We start from the raw sequence: 13,814 nt of genomic DNA, 5'->3' as shown, positions 1-13,814 counted from the left end.
CAGCATTTATCTTTTGGTCAATAACTTCTCTGAGCAGGTTTTTCTGAAAAATAAGGTATACACCTTACTCTGCAAATGAGCTAACAGTGAAAGGCAGCCCGAAAGGTGGTGTGTGTGTGTGTGTGTGTGTGTGTGTGTGTGTGTAGAAGGAGGTATCAAGAGGCAGGGTAGGCATCTAAAGAGTATAGTGTGTTCCCTTATTCTAATATAACTATTATTTTTTGTAATTTCATATGCTTAGAACAATTCTCCACTTCACACAACTTTTGGCTCAATTCAGTCTTTAGATTCTTACGAGTCAGATACTATATATCTAAATGAAAATGATTAGTAAGCCTTACCATTAAATTCCTTTATGAAGAATCAAATCATATGAAAAAATGTAAAAGAATATCTAATCATAAAATCAGTAAGTTCATAATAACTACATTAGAGCAGAAAGAGTCCTCTGGTATAACAGAAAAAATATAGGCTCTGAAATCAAGAATATCAGAGTTCAAATGAAAAATCAGCCAGCTTATTAGTTGTACATTCTTAGACAAATCTCTTGACTTCTTAGAGCATCAGTTCCTCCATTTGAAAACTGAAATAACAGTGCTACATTCAAGGGTTGTCATGAAGTATAAATGGGATGATGTGTAGAGTTCCTAATATAGCACCCAAGACGTCATAGGAACTCAAGCAGTGTTAGTCTTCCTTCCTTTGTCCTGTGACCCTCTCATGAAAAGTTTGATACTATGAAACTCAAACTTAATGACTTGACCAACAGGGAAATCAGGTTAAATCTAGTCTCCAATGCTTCCATTAACGTGCCCTGACTACTACAATAAATTAAATTTTACTCTAAGTAGAAGAAAAAATAAATCATTCAGCTTAGGACAACTACTGGCAAGAAATATGTTTCTTAATACAAGTAGTCCAAATTAGTTGAGCCAAAAATGTTTAAGATACAACATAAAAAAATATTTTCATTTAAGAAGACAATCAATAGTGATGATGATTCAGCAACTATGAGCTTTGAAAAATATAATCATAGCATCTCTATTAGAGATTACATCTTGTCTCTGGTTCAGAGTTCAGATAACCTTAAGATATGATATAATAAATTTCCAGTGTTTAAACTTCTTAAAAATCCAACCCATATTAGACAATACATGCCGACTGCAAAGACAGTGGTGAAAGCTAAGTGGTGAGAGGGAGCTTTCAGGAAAGGAAGAAGAGGAAAGGAAACAAGGAAATGGCAGGTATGTGTGATAATCATTATGATTGTAAATTCTGATGCACATATTAGCCACTGACACTGAGTATTAAGAAATCCTATCAGTCACAACTGCACCAAGAGAGAGGTTGATATCCTTTCATTTATAAGGTGAGGAAGGCTTCTTAAAGTATCAAGTATTTCTCAGTTTGGTTCATTATGTGCCACTGTTCTGAGGAAAGAAGAAAGTTGTATGTATCTTCACAGGAAAAAAAAATTCCCAGTGGGATATCATGGAATAGAAAAGATAAAAAGAAAACCCCATATCTTTCTTCTGTCTAAGGCCTAACTTTAGAAAAAGAACTTTCAAGTAAATATCCTTATATTTATTTAATCATGTCAGCTAAATTTCCCATTGGCTTGCTCATTTTATGTAAAATAATTATAATTCTAATTAAAAGAAAAAAACTTACCTGAACTTTGTAGAGCTACTGCGCCTGCTGCTGTTGATGCTACTTGTGTAACCAAAACTCCATAGCCAAACTTTTTATGCCTGCTGATCTAACAACATACATAAGGAATGACACTGAGAAGCAGGAAAACATAGCATGCGAATATTTTATTTACATGTTACACACACAGTTGCTGATTTTTTTTATTAGTATACTGGATATTCTTTCAAGTAAAGATAACAAGAGCAGCAAAAACAAACTCAGAAACTATAATTATCATGAGTTAACACTAATGTAATATTTTTAACAATCTTATTTCAGATCTATTCTGGTGCCAGCCCTAAAACTAAGTTGCTTTTTGACCTTGAACAAGTCACTTATCTCTCTAGGTCTAAGTCTCTTCATACATAAAATAAGGGTCTTTGACCAGATGAAGAGTAAGATTCCTTCCAACTCTAAATTCTATTTAGTATTTTATTCTTTAGGTTAGTTCTTCAATAAATTTCCTCATTAATAAATCTGTACTGATTGCCAATTTAACTGGCCTTTTAAATAATGAAACGACTTTAAAAAGAACAATGGTATCCTCTTAAAAATGACAATAAGTTATAGAGGAAATGTGATTTTTTCTTCCTAAGGAAGGGAGTTTTATTTATATAAATATATATATACACACACACACACACACACACACACACAAACACATACACATACACAGCATCTTCATCATTAATATACAAGTTTGTAAACAATGTTGTAGAAAATATTAAATAAATAATTTGCTATTTCACAAAGAAAGTATCATACATGCACTCATGGTAAAGTACAGAAGTGAATCTCTCTCTTAGCAGAAATCAGAACAAGGAAATAACAAAGACATTCTACGATGCTCCTCCTTTTCAGACTTTGGCTAAGATCAGGTTGGCTTATAAATGGTTAACTTCCAAACAGAGCTAACCATTCAGAACTTATATTTTTTCAATGTTTCATTAAAAGGATCTGTTTTAATCAAATTTTAAAATGTAACCTGTACATTCAGTTTTAAGGGCAAAAAAAGTAGAGATGAATTAGGGAAAGAATTAGGGTTTACTTCTTCAATGTTCTGCTGCTCATGTCTTTATATTTGCCTTCTTTTTCCATTTTTATTACTCATATTTTCCATTTTCCTTAATTTATCATCCATTAGTTCTGCAGTTAGATGACACAGAAGTACAGCAAGATAAATGTCTATCCTTTTCCCACTTGCCTTCCTCCATAACAACTGAGAAAACACCTTACTCATCAATCAATCACCCCCATTGACCCTGCTGATTTAGATATGAGTAGCCATAAGGGCTTACCAAATTTACGCTAACTTTCAGAGAAGTCTGGGTCTCCATTTTCTCTTCAGCATAATTAAGGAAATGGCCTACTTGCTTTATTAAAAGATAACTGAGAATCTAAACTTTCAGACAATGTCTTGAACAGCCTAAAGCATCATTAAAGAACTGTACTAAATTATAGGGCTGTAAGTTACTGAGGTTCAGGGAACAATATCTTCTATAATTACCACCAGTGTGGTACAAAGGAAGACTAGATTGTTATAAAATGTATGAATAGGAAAAATGTACTCCTAGGTGTATTATCACAAGAGTAAAAGCTGTGTCTGCATAGTCTCAAGCATCTAATGAGAAATAAAAACATCTTTGAATTGCTTGAATATTTTCAAAAATAGAACCCAAATGGTTAAGCAGTACACAAGGAGAGATTCAAACTCACCAGCAGAGCAAATTAAAACAACACAATTTCATTTATGTAAACTTAGAAAGTCTGAAAAACTTCTCTTTTTCCTATAGTCTGAATGTTCATGTTCCCCCAAAATTCACTTTGAAATCCTAACCCCCAAAGGTGATGGTAGTAAGCAGGGCCTTTGCGAGGTCATTAGGTCACGAAGGTGGAGAGTCCTCATGAACGGGATTAGTGCTCTTATAACAAGATCCCAGAGAGCTCCCTGGTCCCTTCTGCCATGTGAGGATACGATGAAAAGTCCGTGAACCGGAAGCGGGCCCTCACCTGACCACGCTGGCATCTTGATCTTGGACTTCCAGCCTCCAGAACTGTGAGCAATAAATTTCTACTTATAAGCCACTCAGTCTGTGGTATTTTGTTATAATAGACCAAATGGATGAAGACAATATTCTACAAGAAGTGTACATATCCAAGGGTATTACACATATCAAATACATTGGTATGGAAGCCTGGGGAAGGGGGACACATACAAGGTGAAATGAAACTGCACACCAGGAAGGACAGGGAATAAAATTAATCAACAGAGAAAACTTCCACGGACAGATGAGGACAGGATGCCACGAACCGAGACATATAAATAACTCAATCCTCTCTACTCGAGGTCCATTTACATAAAAACAAAAACGCACATCTGCACATACAAACCTAGTATCATAAACTCATGAACTAATGTTTAGATGTTCTATTTATGAAGGGATGGTCAGGGCCATCCCTCAAGTACTACTTATTCTTCATAGGCAAAAGCAACTCTAAAACATTAATTATTTGGTTTTTTATAGGCTTAAACAAAAGCAGGAAATTAGAATTGAAGAGTAAGGAAGAACAAATAAGATTATATTCACAATCAGGCAACCTAATAACATCAAGAAACAACAGCTGCTGAGACAAAGAAAACACTTTTAAAAGCATACTATGATCCTAGGAAGCCCAGAAGTCTAGGGATATTTACTATGACAGTAAAAAGCTGAATATTCCTCAACGACCCTTGTCTGAGAAAAGGCTAAATTGTATTGTAAGTTTTATTTAACAGCAGCAAGAATAAAATCTGTCTACAAATATTTTTGTTTCTTTTAAAATATGAGGCCTAAACTTCCACTGACATGTACATTTAGACCCAATAGGTTTTTTCCTGGAGTTTCACCCAGTTTTATTATATCCAGATGTTTGACATCATATTTATAGAAACATCTGGCTGATTAACTGAATTTTTCGATTCCATCTGGTTGTTTGCCATCCTGTAAACATAGCCACAGACACCGACATCAACTCTCAAATGCTTTCTGGAAAAAAATATCAAGTTAAATATTACAATGCTATATGGCTTTTTAATTGAGATTTAATAACCTCTTCATGCACAGAAAACAGAATGATGTTCATAATGGCTTTTACAGCAACAAAAACTCCTTTTGCCTGTGGCAGATGGAAATTCATACCTGTAATTTTTTTGCATATTGGTTGAACATAAATGTCACACATTCATTGATGGCACCTGTTCTTTGAAGAAGTAGTAGTCCTTTGGGGGTTGCAGCAAAATTTAGTAAACCATCTAACAAATTCTCTTCCCAAGCCAAACTGAAACAGGTAAAAGAAAGGTATGAATTTCTTTATTATACTCAAAACTGAAAAGAAAATATTTCAGCTTAATGCTAGTTAAATTTACAGCGTGCACATTGGTTGCTAAGTACTCAATAAATGTTTAAAAATAGGATAAAAAGTATGGTTTCCTTATAGTGAGTTCTCTTATTCTTGTATCTTCTATCCCGATAATTTTCCTTCACTGAATGAATCAAACAGTAACCGCATACGTCAACATTTTTATTACACCTCAGTTCTCTCATCCATGCCTTAATTTCATTGTTTTCCCCTTATAATTCTGCTGTGCCTGGATTCCCCAAGCCCCAACTCACCATTATTTCTACACTTCCTTTCCGTTATAGAGTATTTTGTCTTCAGACTTTATAAAGCATATCAGGCATATATTTTCACAGGTTTTTAATTTAACTTTTGGAGAATGACATTTTTTTCTCAGAACACTTCTAAAAGGAAGGCCAGTAACATTCTCCAGAGAAAAAACTTCAAACATTCAGAAGACACACAGTTAATAGAAGAGTCAGGGCTAGAAATGTGGAAACGCAGGAATGGATATGAGCACTTCATTCGGGAAGTACCAGAAGTAAGAGAAAGAAACTGTGGATATTAAAATAGGTCAAAATCAAATGTTTACACACAGTGAAACTGTGAGTATGGAAAAGTATGCCCTTTTCCCCCCTATGGAAGGTTCAGAAGTCTGCTTTAGAACTGATTATAAGAGAGATTTGAAATCCAGGACTTTTATGATCAAAAAAGAAATGATCATTATATGTTTTGACACATATTCCTCTGTGTCAGTCACACTGCAATGACCAAAAGATATAACCATGTCCAAATACAAAATAAATATCACCATGGATAAAGAGAACAGAAGCACAAAGAAGTGAATGAGACTCTAGTTTTGAGGCAAATGCAGGCAATGGAAACCACATTTGGCTCCAATAGGATATACAAGAATAAAAGAGTTATGTACGGGACGCAAGACCAGTGCTAGGCTCACTGCTTAAGACGTATGATCGAGTAAGATTAGTAAAAAGAATATGTAAATAAAATTAAAATTTATAATTTATATATGTAAAGAAAATATTATAATAAACAAAATACATTGATATATATACATATAAATAAACTGCCTAAAACTGGGCCTTTTGACGAGCCATAGCCTAGGGAGAAAGGAGGATACAGATAAAGCCTCATTTCTAGAGATGAGCAGATGACCAATTCATTGTCTAGTTTTTAATTATATCTATAGTATCCCCACCATTGCTGACAGGAGCCTCAAAATGCCAATACTATATTTATTTAAAACATGGAGGTAAAAAATAAAAACCATAAAACTGCTGTACAGAGAGGAATGAAATGAACATAGAGATAGAAATTGGGAGAAATAAAGGAGGGAGGGAGGGAGAGATGAAAGTAGGGAAGGAAAAAAAGACATTTAAAAGTGGACTGGCAAACTTCAAAAGATACCTAAAGCTAAGAGCCAGCAGAATCAACATTCACAAATGAATCCATTCCAGCTGAATTTTCAGAAATAATGACTTTAAAATAATTTTATTTATGACGCTTAAAGGAAAGTTTTAAAAAACTTTCATAAAACTGTGAAGCCAAAAGCAGAAATGAAATGAAAACAGGTAGATTTTTTAAAAAGAGCCATTGGAAATCCTGGAAATATAAAAACATAGCCACTTAAAGCAGATGGGATAAATTCTAGGCCAGTCAAAGAATTATTGAATTACATGGTAGATAAATAAGAAATAAATGTTTGAGAAAACAGATGAGACATAGAACATAGACTGAAAGGTCTCAACATACATCTAATAGAAGCTCCAAGAGGAGAGAATGGAAGAAATATTTGAAAAGATAACACTGAAAATTTTCTAGATTTGAGAAAAGGCACCAGTTGAGACTATAGATCCAAAGTACCAAGCAGGATCAACTTAAATCACACAGAAACAGCAAACATCTAAAAAAAGAAATTAAAAGCTATGAGAGAGAAAAGATATGGCCTATAAAAGAAAGGTGATTATACTAACAGAGTTATCAGTTACTACCTATTCCACAAGACAATGGAGTAATAGCTTCAAATACTAATGAGAAGTATTTGTCTATCAAAACTTTTATACCCAGATAAACTACCATTTGAGAGAGAGTGAGAAAGAGAGACAGAAGGGGTGTGTGTGTGTGTGTGTGCACGTGTGTGTGTATGAGAAAGAGAGAAAGAGAAAAAGGAGGGGAAGAGAGGGAAGGAAGGAATATGGCCACACACACATAAGCATGCTGGTGGGGGGTAGGGCAGTGGGGGGAGGGGTGGTTTGTGTGGGTTGAAGGGAGAATAGCCATTTTTAGACATAGAAAGATATGGATGGTTTACCACCCTTAAACTCTTAAAGAATAATTAAAGGATAACTATTTTGGGAAATTTAAAAATATACTTCATTAGGAAAAAAAGTGAGCCTATCAGAAAGAACGGGTTACAAGTTTCAACAAATGACATAAAAAACAGTAACCATGTCAACAAATGTAATATCTGTGAGAAGAAATGTTAAGTGATCAAAATGATAAATCCAAAATTCTAGATAACTATAACATTAATAGTTATGGAGTGTTTAGAGGATCAATGACTGGTAAAAGTGTGCTAAAACCCGTGCTGCTTTTCAAAACATGATATGAATACCCAATTACTTTATACTTTCTTAGGAAAAACGTACAGTTAAATATATATTCAGAACTTAGGAATAACCACTTAAAAAAACATAAACTTGACTAATAAAATCAAAACCAAGGGAAAAATAGGAATAAAAAATTTTATTGATCTAAGATAAGATAAAGGAGAAAAGCAAATTCTATTCTATTTGAATGTAAACAGAAAATACAAAATAAGAACAATAAGCCCCTAATATATCAGTATTGCAAAAATGTAAAAAACTTAAACTCACCTAACGAAAAAATAAAGACTGTCAGATTGGATAAAAATACAAAATTTACTACTCCAAATGGTAAAAAATAAAGGGATGAAAAAAAATACTACGTGTTAACAGATAAAACTGATTGGTTGACCCAATCTCCATCTACAACTCCTTTTTCACCAACTCCCATCCAGTGAGAGGTGGCCATATGAAATTCAACAAGATGTTCACAAAAAAAATGTAATGAGAGAGATTCCTTTCCTGAACAAAAGAGAAGGCACCATGAAAAGAAATCATTTGGCTCTACCACCTTTTTCCTCTGAGAAGGCAGCTGTGAGGTATAGAGGTCTGCTAACCATTGTGCAACCTTGAGGGCAAAAAGCAAACAATGATGATGCAGAACAAGGAAAAAGGAGGCTGGGTCTCAAACAGCATGAACAATCAATGCCTGGACAGTCTACCATGATACTTCTTGTTAAATGAGAAAAAGAAAGCCTCACTGAGTTATCTGCAAATATGTTCTTAACTAATATACTATGCAAATACTAACTAAAGCAAAGTAGATTTACCAGTATTAATACCACAAAATATAAAATTTAAAGCAAAGTAAAACAGTAATAATATGAGACACTATATTTAATATTAAAAGGAAAAAATTACCAAGAAATAACAGTGAATGTTTATGTTCCTAATAGCATAAAAAGCAAATTTATTGTTAGTGCCATCAAATCGATTCAGACTCCTAGCGACTGTGTGTACAGCAGAGCAGAACCCTGCCCGATCTTTTTGTACCATCCTCTCATCTTCCAGCGCTATATCAGACAATGCTTTGCTGCTATTAATAGAGTTTTCATGGCCAATTTTTTCCGGAGGTGGGTGGCCTTCCTAGTCTGCTTTAGTCTGGAAGCTCCACTGAAACCTCCCCCATGCGTGACTCTGTTGGTATTTGAAGTTCCAGTAGCATAGCTTCCAGCATCACAGAAGTACACAGCTGCCACAGTATGACAACCGACACACAGATGGGTGGGGTGGGGTGGTTCCCTGCCTGGGGAACAAACCCGGGCCATGGTACAGAGAGCACCAAATCTCCACACTAGACCATCAGAGAATATAAATACATAAAACAAATCTCCAGAATTACAAAGAGAAATGGACAAATCTACTTTTATAGTGAATGATTATACATCAAGCAGGCAAAATATTGGTGGAGTTTTTGAAAATTTGAATAACAATATCTGCTTCCAACGAAGAACACAGAATCGTCTTTCCAAGCAAAGACAACTTTTCGTTTTAAGTGACCCTGTACTATATCACAAAATCTCAACCAACCTAAAAGGATAGATATCATGCAATCTATGTTCTCTGAAAAGAATATAAATTGATTAGAAGTCAATAGTAAAATAAGACAGTAGTAAAAACAACTGTTTGGAAACTTAAAAATGTATTCCAAATATTTCATGGATTAAAGAAACAAATAATGCTCATCTCATACCAACTTTTCAATTAATGTAAAAGAGCAAAAGATACTCAACTCTTACTATGAGATAATTTAATTTTGACGACAAAAATGAAATCAACAATTCTATCTTATCAAAAATTCTATTAAATCTTTTCTAAGACATTAATATCAGATGTTGAGGGAACCTCATTTTCCCCTGGCATCAAGTTTCCACGTGGAGCACATTCCCCGTTTAAAACTGTTTGCTTTTCTCCACCTACTCATTTCTTCTTCCCCATGGAAGAAGAAGGGACTCAGGAGATTTGGAGGATGACCTAAGCATGCTGGGCTAAGCAATGCCTCTCCCCCAGTCCACTTCCTCTTTGCAATCCAGCTACCTGTAGGAAGCACACACTCTGCTCTGTTCTACTATGTAGCTAAGTTTGATCTCTGCAAGCTCTGCCTTTGAGGGAAGCCTCTGGCTGTTCAAGGCTGGTTGTGATGGAAGGGTAAATCTGTCTAATTCTTCACGTCAATCCTAGGGAGCCTATGTTATTCAGTGCTTTGATTTGCTTGACTTCTTTATCTCTTAATTGGTTCACAACTCAGGAGGGAAAGGGTGGCATATAATTTATTAGTTCCTTCACACTCTAACATCAGAATCTAAACATATTACCAACAGTAAAACGTGTGTCAAATACATTCATTATGTTCCCTCTCACTTTTAGCCTATTGACCACACTATTTCTCCCACCTGGAATAATGTTTTTTCCCTTTTTAGACAGTTGATACCCATGTATTCATTTTAACTTAGTTTAATGACAACTTCTGGAAAGATTTCCCCCACAAGTCAGCTCCAATGGACTCTGCATGACCCTTGTCATATAAATTTAGCATACTGTTTCCACATTGTGCTTACTTATTTGTATTCTACACTACACAATAAGCTCTCTAAGGTGTACGGGTATCCTCAGGACTCAGCAAAGCATTTGGTCCAATAAATAGCAGAATGAATGAGGAGAAAATGAATGCATGAATGAAAATGAAAAACGACAGACAAATCATAGAAGATCTCAAAGAAAACATCTAAAAACTATCTCAAAAATGAACTGCAGAAATGTTTGTTCTCAACCCTTCATGCAAAAAAAAAAAAAAAGGCAGTTGATTTAAGTTTGACAACTATTTCAGAAAAAAATTATAGCTCATTTTAGAGAATTAACTATTTGTTGAACCATTATACTGTTAAGGAAATGCAAAAGGCTTTTTGTTTGACTGGCTGTTTGGTTTCGTTTGTTTTTTTAAGTTGAAACTACGGGTACCTAAAAAGAAATTTTGTTTTTTTAATTTCTCTTAACTGAAAATATCACTTAAAGTTCTCTCTAATTACCTTTTTGGACTATGCCAACACTCAATTAAGAAGAGACTCTAGGAACATTTGTCACTAGATCTTAATTTAAAAAATACACATATTTTCCCCATTAATCTGACTCCATATCTTATTGATATTTGTGAAGAAACATGGAGACATCTAAATTAAAAATTGTTAGAAATACTGATTTAAATAATTTTCCAATGCCAAAATCTAATTAAAATGCACTCCCACACATTTTGAAAAGTCATAATTTAAATATAAATGGACTTCATTGGCATTTGAAAACATTTTCCTTCTAGTGAACTCCCTAGTTAGCTTTCCAATTTTAGTATTTGGTAATGCTCCAAGTTTTCTGGAAACACTACAACATGTCAAGTTTCCTAATCCAAAATGTAAATAGAGGATGAAGCAAGTAAAATATTGCTCGATTTTTTTTAAAGGTATAAGTATTATATGATCTCTAATGTTCCTCCTAGGTATAATTTTCATTGATCCTATATGTATATATTTACCTTCCCGTAAAATCATTTTGCTACAGTATTCTATTACATTCTCATTTTAAAATTATTTCAGCAAACCTAAAAAAAACAGATGAGCTTAAATCAATTGTACTTACATGTTTTGGAATTCCTGGCTTACCGAAGAAACAGAATCTGAACCCACTACCGGAGTAGGAATTCTTTCTGATAGCAAACTTGTCTAAAATATAATAGATTAATTTACATTATATATATATATATTTTTACTGAGAGCATTACTCATAAGATCTCATGCTACATTTTTATATTTTATTCTTAATGTAATTAAATTACCTTCAAAATTTAAATTATTTGGTTCTTAAATATCATGCAAAGTGTTTCATAAATAAAGCATATAAATGGGGAAAAAAGACTTAGTCCACTAATATATACTATATTTGACTATTGCTACATTATGATCTCCAGTGTCCATAACAAAAACCCAGATCTCTGTAAAAATTGCTCACATTCAAGTTTAAACTTCCAAAGAAGTATGTCAGTCTACACAAAGATAATTTATCTAAAGTCTCTTCTACCAGAAGACAAGACTTGATAGCACCCAGTTAGATCCTAGAACTTTCTCCTTCTGGGAAAGGTGGTACTGAAGTCATCTTGTGCCAAATTAGAAACCATTATGTCCCCTAGAGTACTGCGATGCTAAGAAGTCATACTTGCTCCAGTAAAATATTTTAACTGCAGTATGATACTACAATAGTGACCATATTTGAAATAAAGATTTGCAGGGAGGAAAAAAGAAACTTAAGAATGCTTACCTTCTTCCATGCCTTTGCTATAGATTCATGCAAACTATAAGGAATTAACACCTGCAAGCCTTCACAGGTACCATATATTTGACGACACACAGAAATGAAAGCTCCTTTAACCATGGGCAACATTTCCGATCCAGAAAAAATAGAAATATCTTCATCTAGAAGTTTTTTCGAAAACTGGGCAATTATATGTGCACCTGTTGGACTAAAAGATGAAAGTTAAAAGTGATTCCAAGGTTATAAATCATGATTTCATAAAGCACTACCAAAAAGGCTGGCCTTACCACAAACTCATCACTTGGTTGGCTTCCTTTTTGTCCTCCTCTAGCTTTTCTCTAACATGTCAATATTCCTGATCCCACCCATGTGCAGATGTCTAATAATGAGAGTAGTTTCAGTAGAAAAGAGGAAAGAATATATGGACTAAAAAAACAACAAAACTATACATTTAAAAGGTTATAGACACCATGGGTCTAGGGCCATACATAACTTCACTTGATTCTAGAGTGAAAACATAAATCTGAGTTCTCCATTCCTAGCACTTGTTACACACTCCCCATTCCATTAACAGGACTTAGCTCTCCTATCTCAAAGGCTGGGACACACTAATAGTAATAATAATAATAGATAAGAAAGGACATAGTCAATGTTTATAATGTGCCAGGCACTGTTGTAAGTATTTTAAATGTATTAACTCATTTAGTCCTTACAATAAACCTATGAAGGCATATTATTCTTCAATTTTTACAGATGAGAAAATACAGTTAAGGCTTACAGAAGATAAATGACTTGAACAATATCACATAGCTAACAGGAGGTGGAGCCAGCACTCAAACCCAAGCCATCTGGCTCCAGCACAGCACACTTTTCATTTTGGCTTTAAAAAAAAACAAAACAAAAATAGCAGGCAGTAGGGGCCAGCCGCATGACACAGCGCTTAAGTGGGCGCTCGCCGCTGCTGGCGGCCTGGGTTCGGATCCTGGGCGCGCACCGACGCACCACTTGTCAGGTCATGCTGTGGCAGCGTCCCACATAAAGTGGAGGAAGATGGGCACAGATGTTAGCGCAGGGCCTGTCTTCCTTACCAAAAAGAGAAGGATCGGCATGGATGTTAGCTCAGGGCTGATCTTCCTCACACACACACACACACACAAAAAATAGCAGGCACTAGATAGCATAGGGTACTGACTCTCCACGTACCCCTCACCCATCTTCAACAATTACGACATTTTGCCCGTCTTGTTCTATCTATTCCCTGACCTCCCCCTCCCCCTCTACTGGAGCATAATATGATAAATCCCAGACATCATGTTATTTTATCCAGTGTACATCTCTAACTGATAAAGGTTTCTATGTTACATGCTAATACCCCATCTAACAAAATTCATTACAGTTTCTTATTATCATCTGATAGCCCATTTCAAAATTCTCCGGGTTCTCTGAAGGTTGTCTTTTTACAATAGGTTTATTCAAATCAGAATTCAAACAAGGCCCATAGACTGCATTAGGCTGTTGTGGTTATTTAGGCCCATAAAGTGCATATTTAGGGCCCTCTTTTCCTTTTCCACACAGCATTGATTTGTTGGAAAAACAGAGTTTCTCCCAATGATTCGTCCCATCCATTCTTTATTTGGATAATTGCTTCACCACGGTGTCATTTAATGTGTTCCTTTAGTTTCCCATATGTCCTATAAAGTGATAATTAGATCTAGAGACAATTAGATTTAAGTTCAATTTCTGTTTTTTCTTGGCAAAATATCTTCAGAGGTGGTTGCTGCT

General features: G+C 34.7%; 1 protein-coding gene across 1 annotated transcript in view; it reads right to left on the bottom strand.

Annotated features, from left to right (window-relative positions):
• TBC1D32 (TBC1 domain family member 32) overlaps window positions 1–13,814 on the bottom strand; it is a 202,994-nt gene that overhangs the window by 115,896 nt on the left and 73,284 nt on the right. Inside the window, exons 17-20 of the mRNA XM_058566374.1 lie at window positions 12,039–12,240; window positions 11,364–11,446; window positions 4,872–5,010; window positions 1,672–1,759 (exon numbers count right to left, since the gene is read on the bottom strand). Coding sequence (XP_058422357.1) covers window positions 1,672–1,759; window positions 4,872–5,010; window positions 11,364–11,446; window positions 12,039–12,240 — 512 coding nt within the window. The remainder of the gene's footprint in view (window positions 1–1,671; window positions 1,760–4,871; window positions 5,011–11,363; window positions 11,447–12,038; window positions 12,241–13,814) is intronic.

Source organism: Diceros bicornis, chromosome 23, assembly GCF_020826845.1.
Source record: "Diceros bicornis minor isolate mBicDic1 chromosome 23, mDicBic1.mat.cur, whole genome shotgun sequence".
Classification (NCBI taxonomy): domain Eukaryota; kingdom Metazoa; phylum Chordata; class Mammalia; order Perissodactyla; family Rhinocerotidae; genus Diceros; species Diceros bicornis.
The sequence above is the reverse complement of the archived record's forward strand: the minus strand, read 5'-3'. Positions and strand labels throughout refer to the sequence as shown.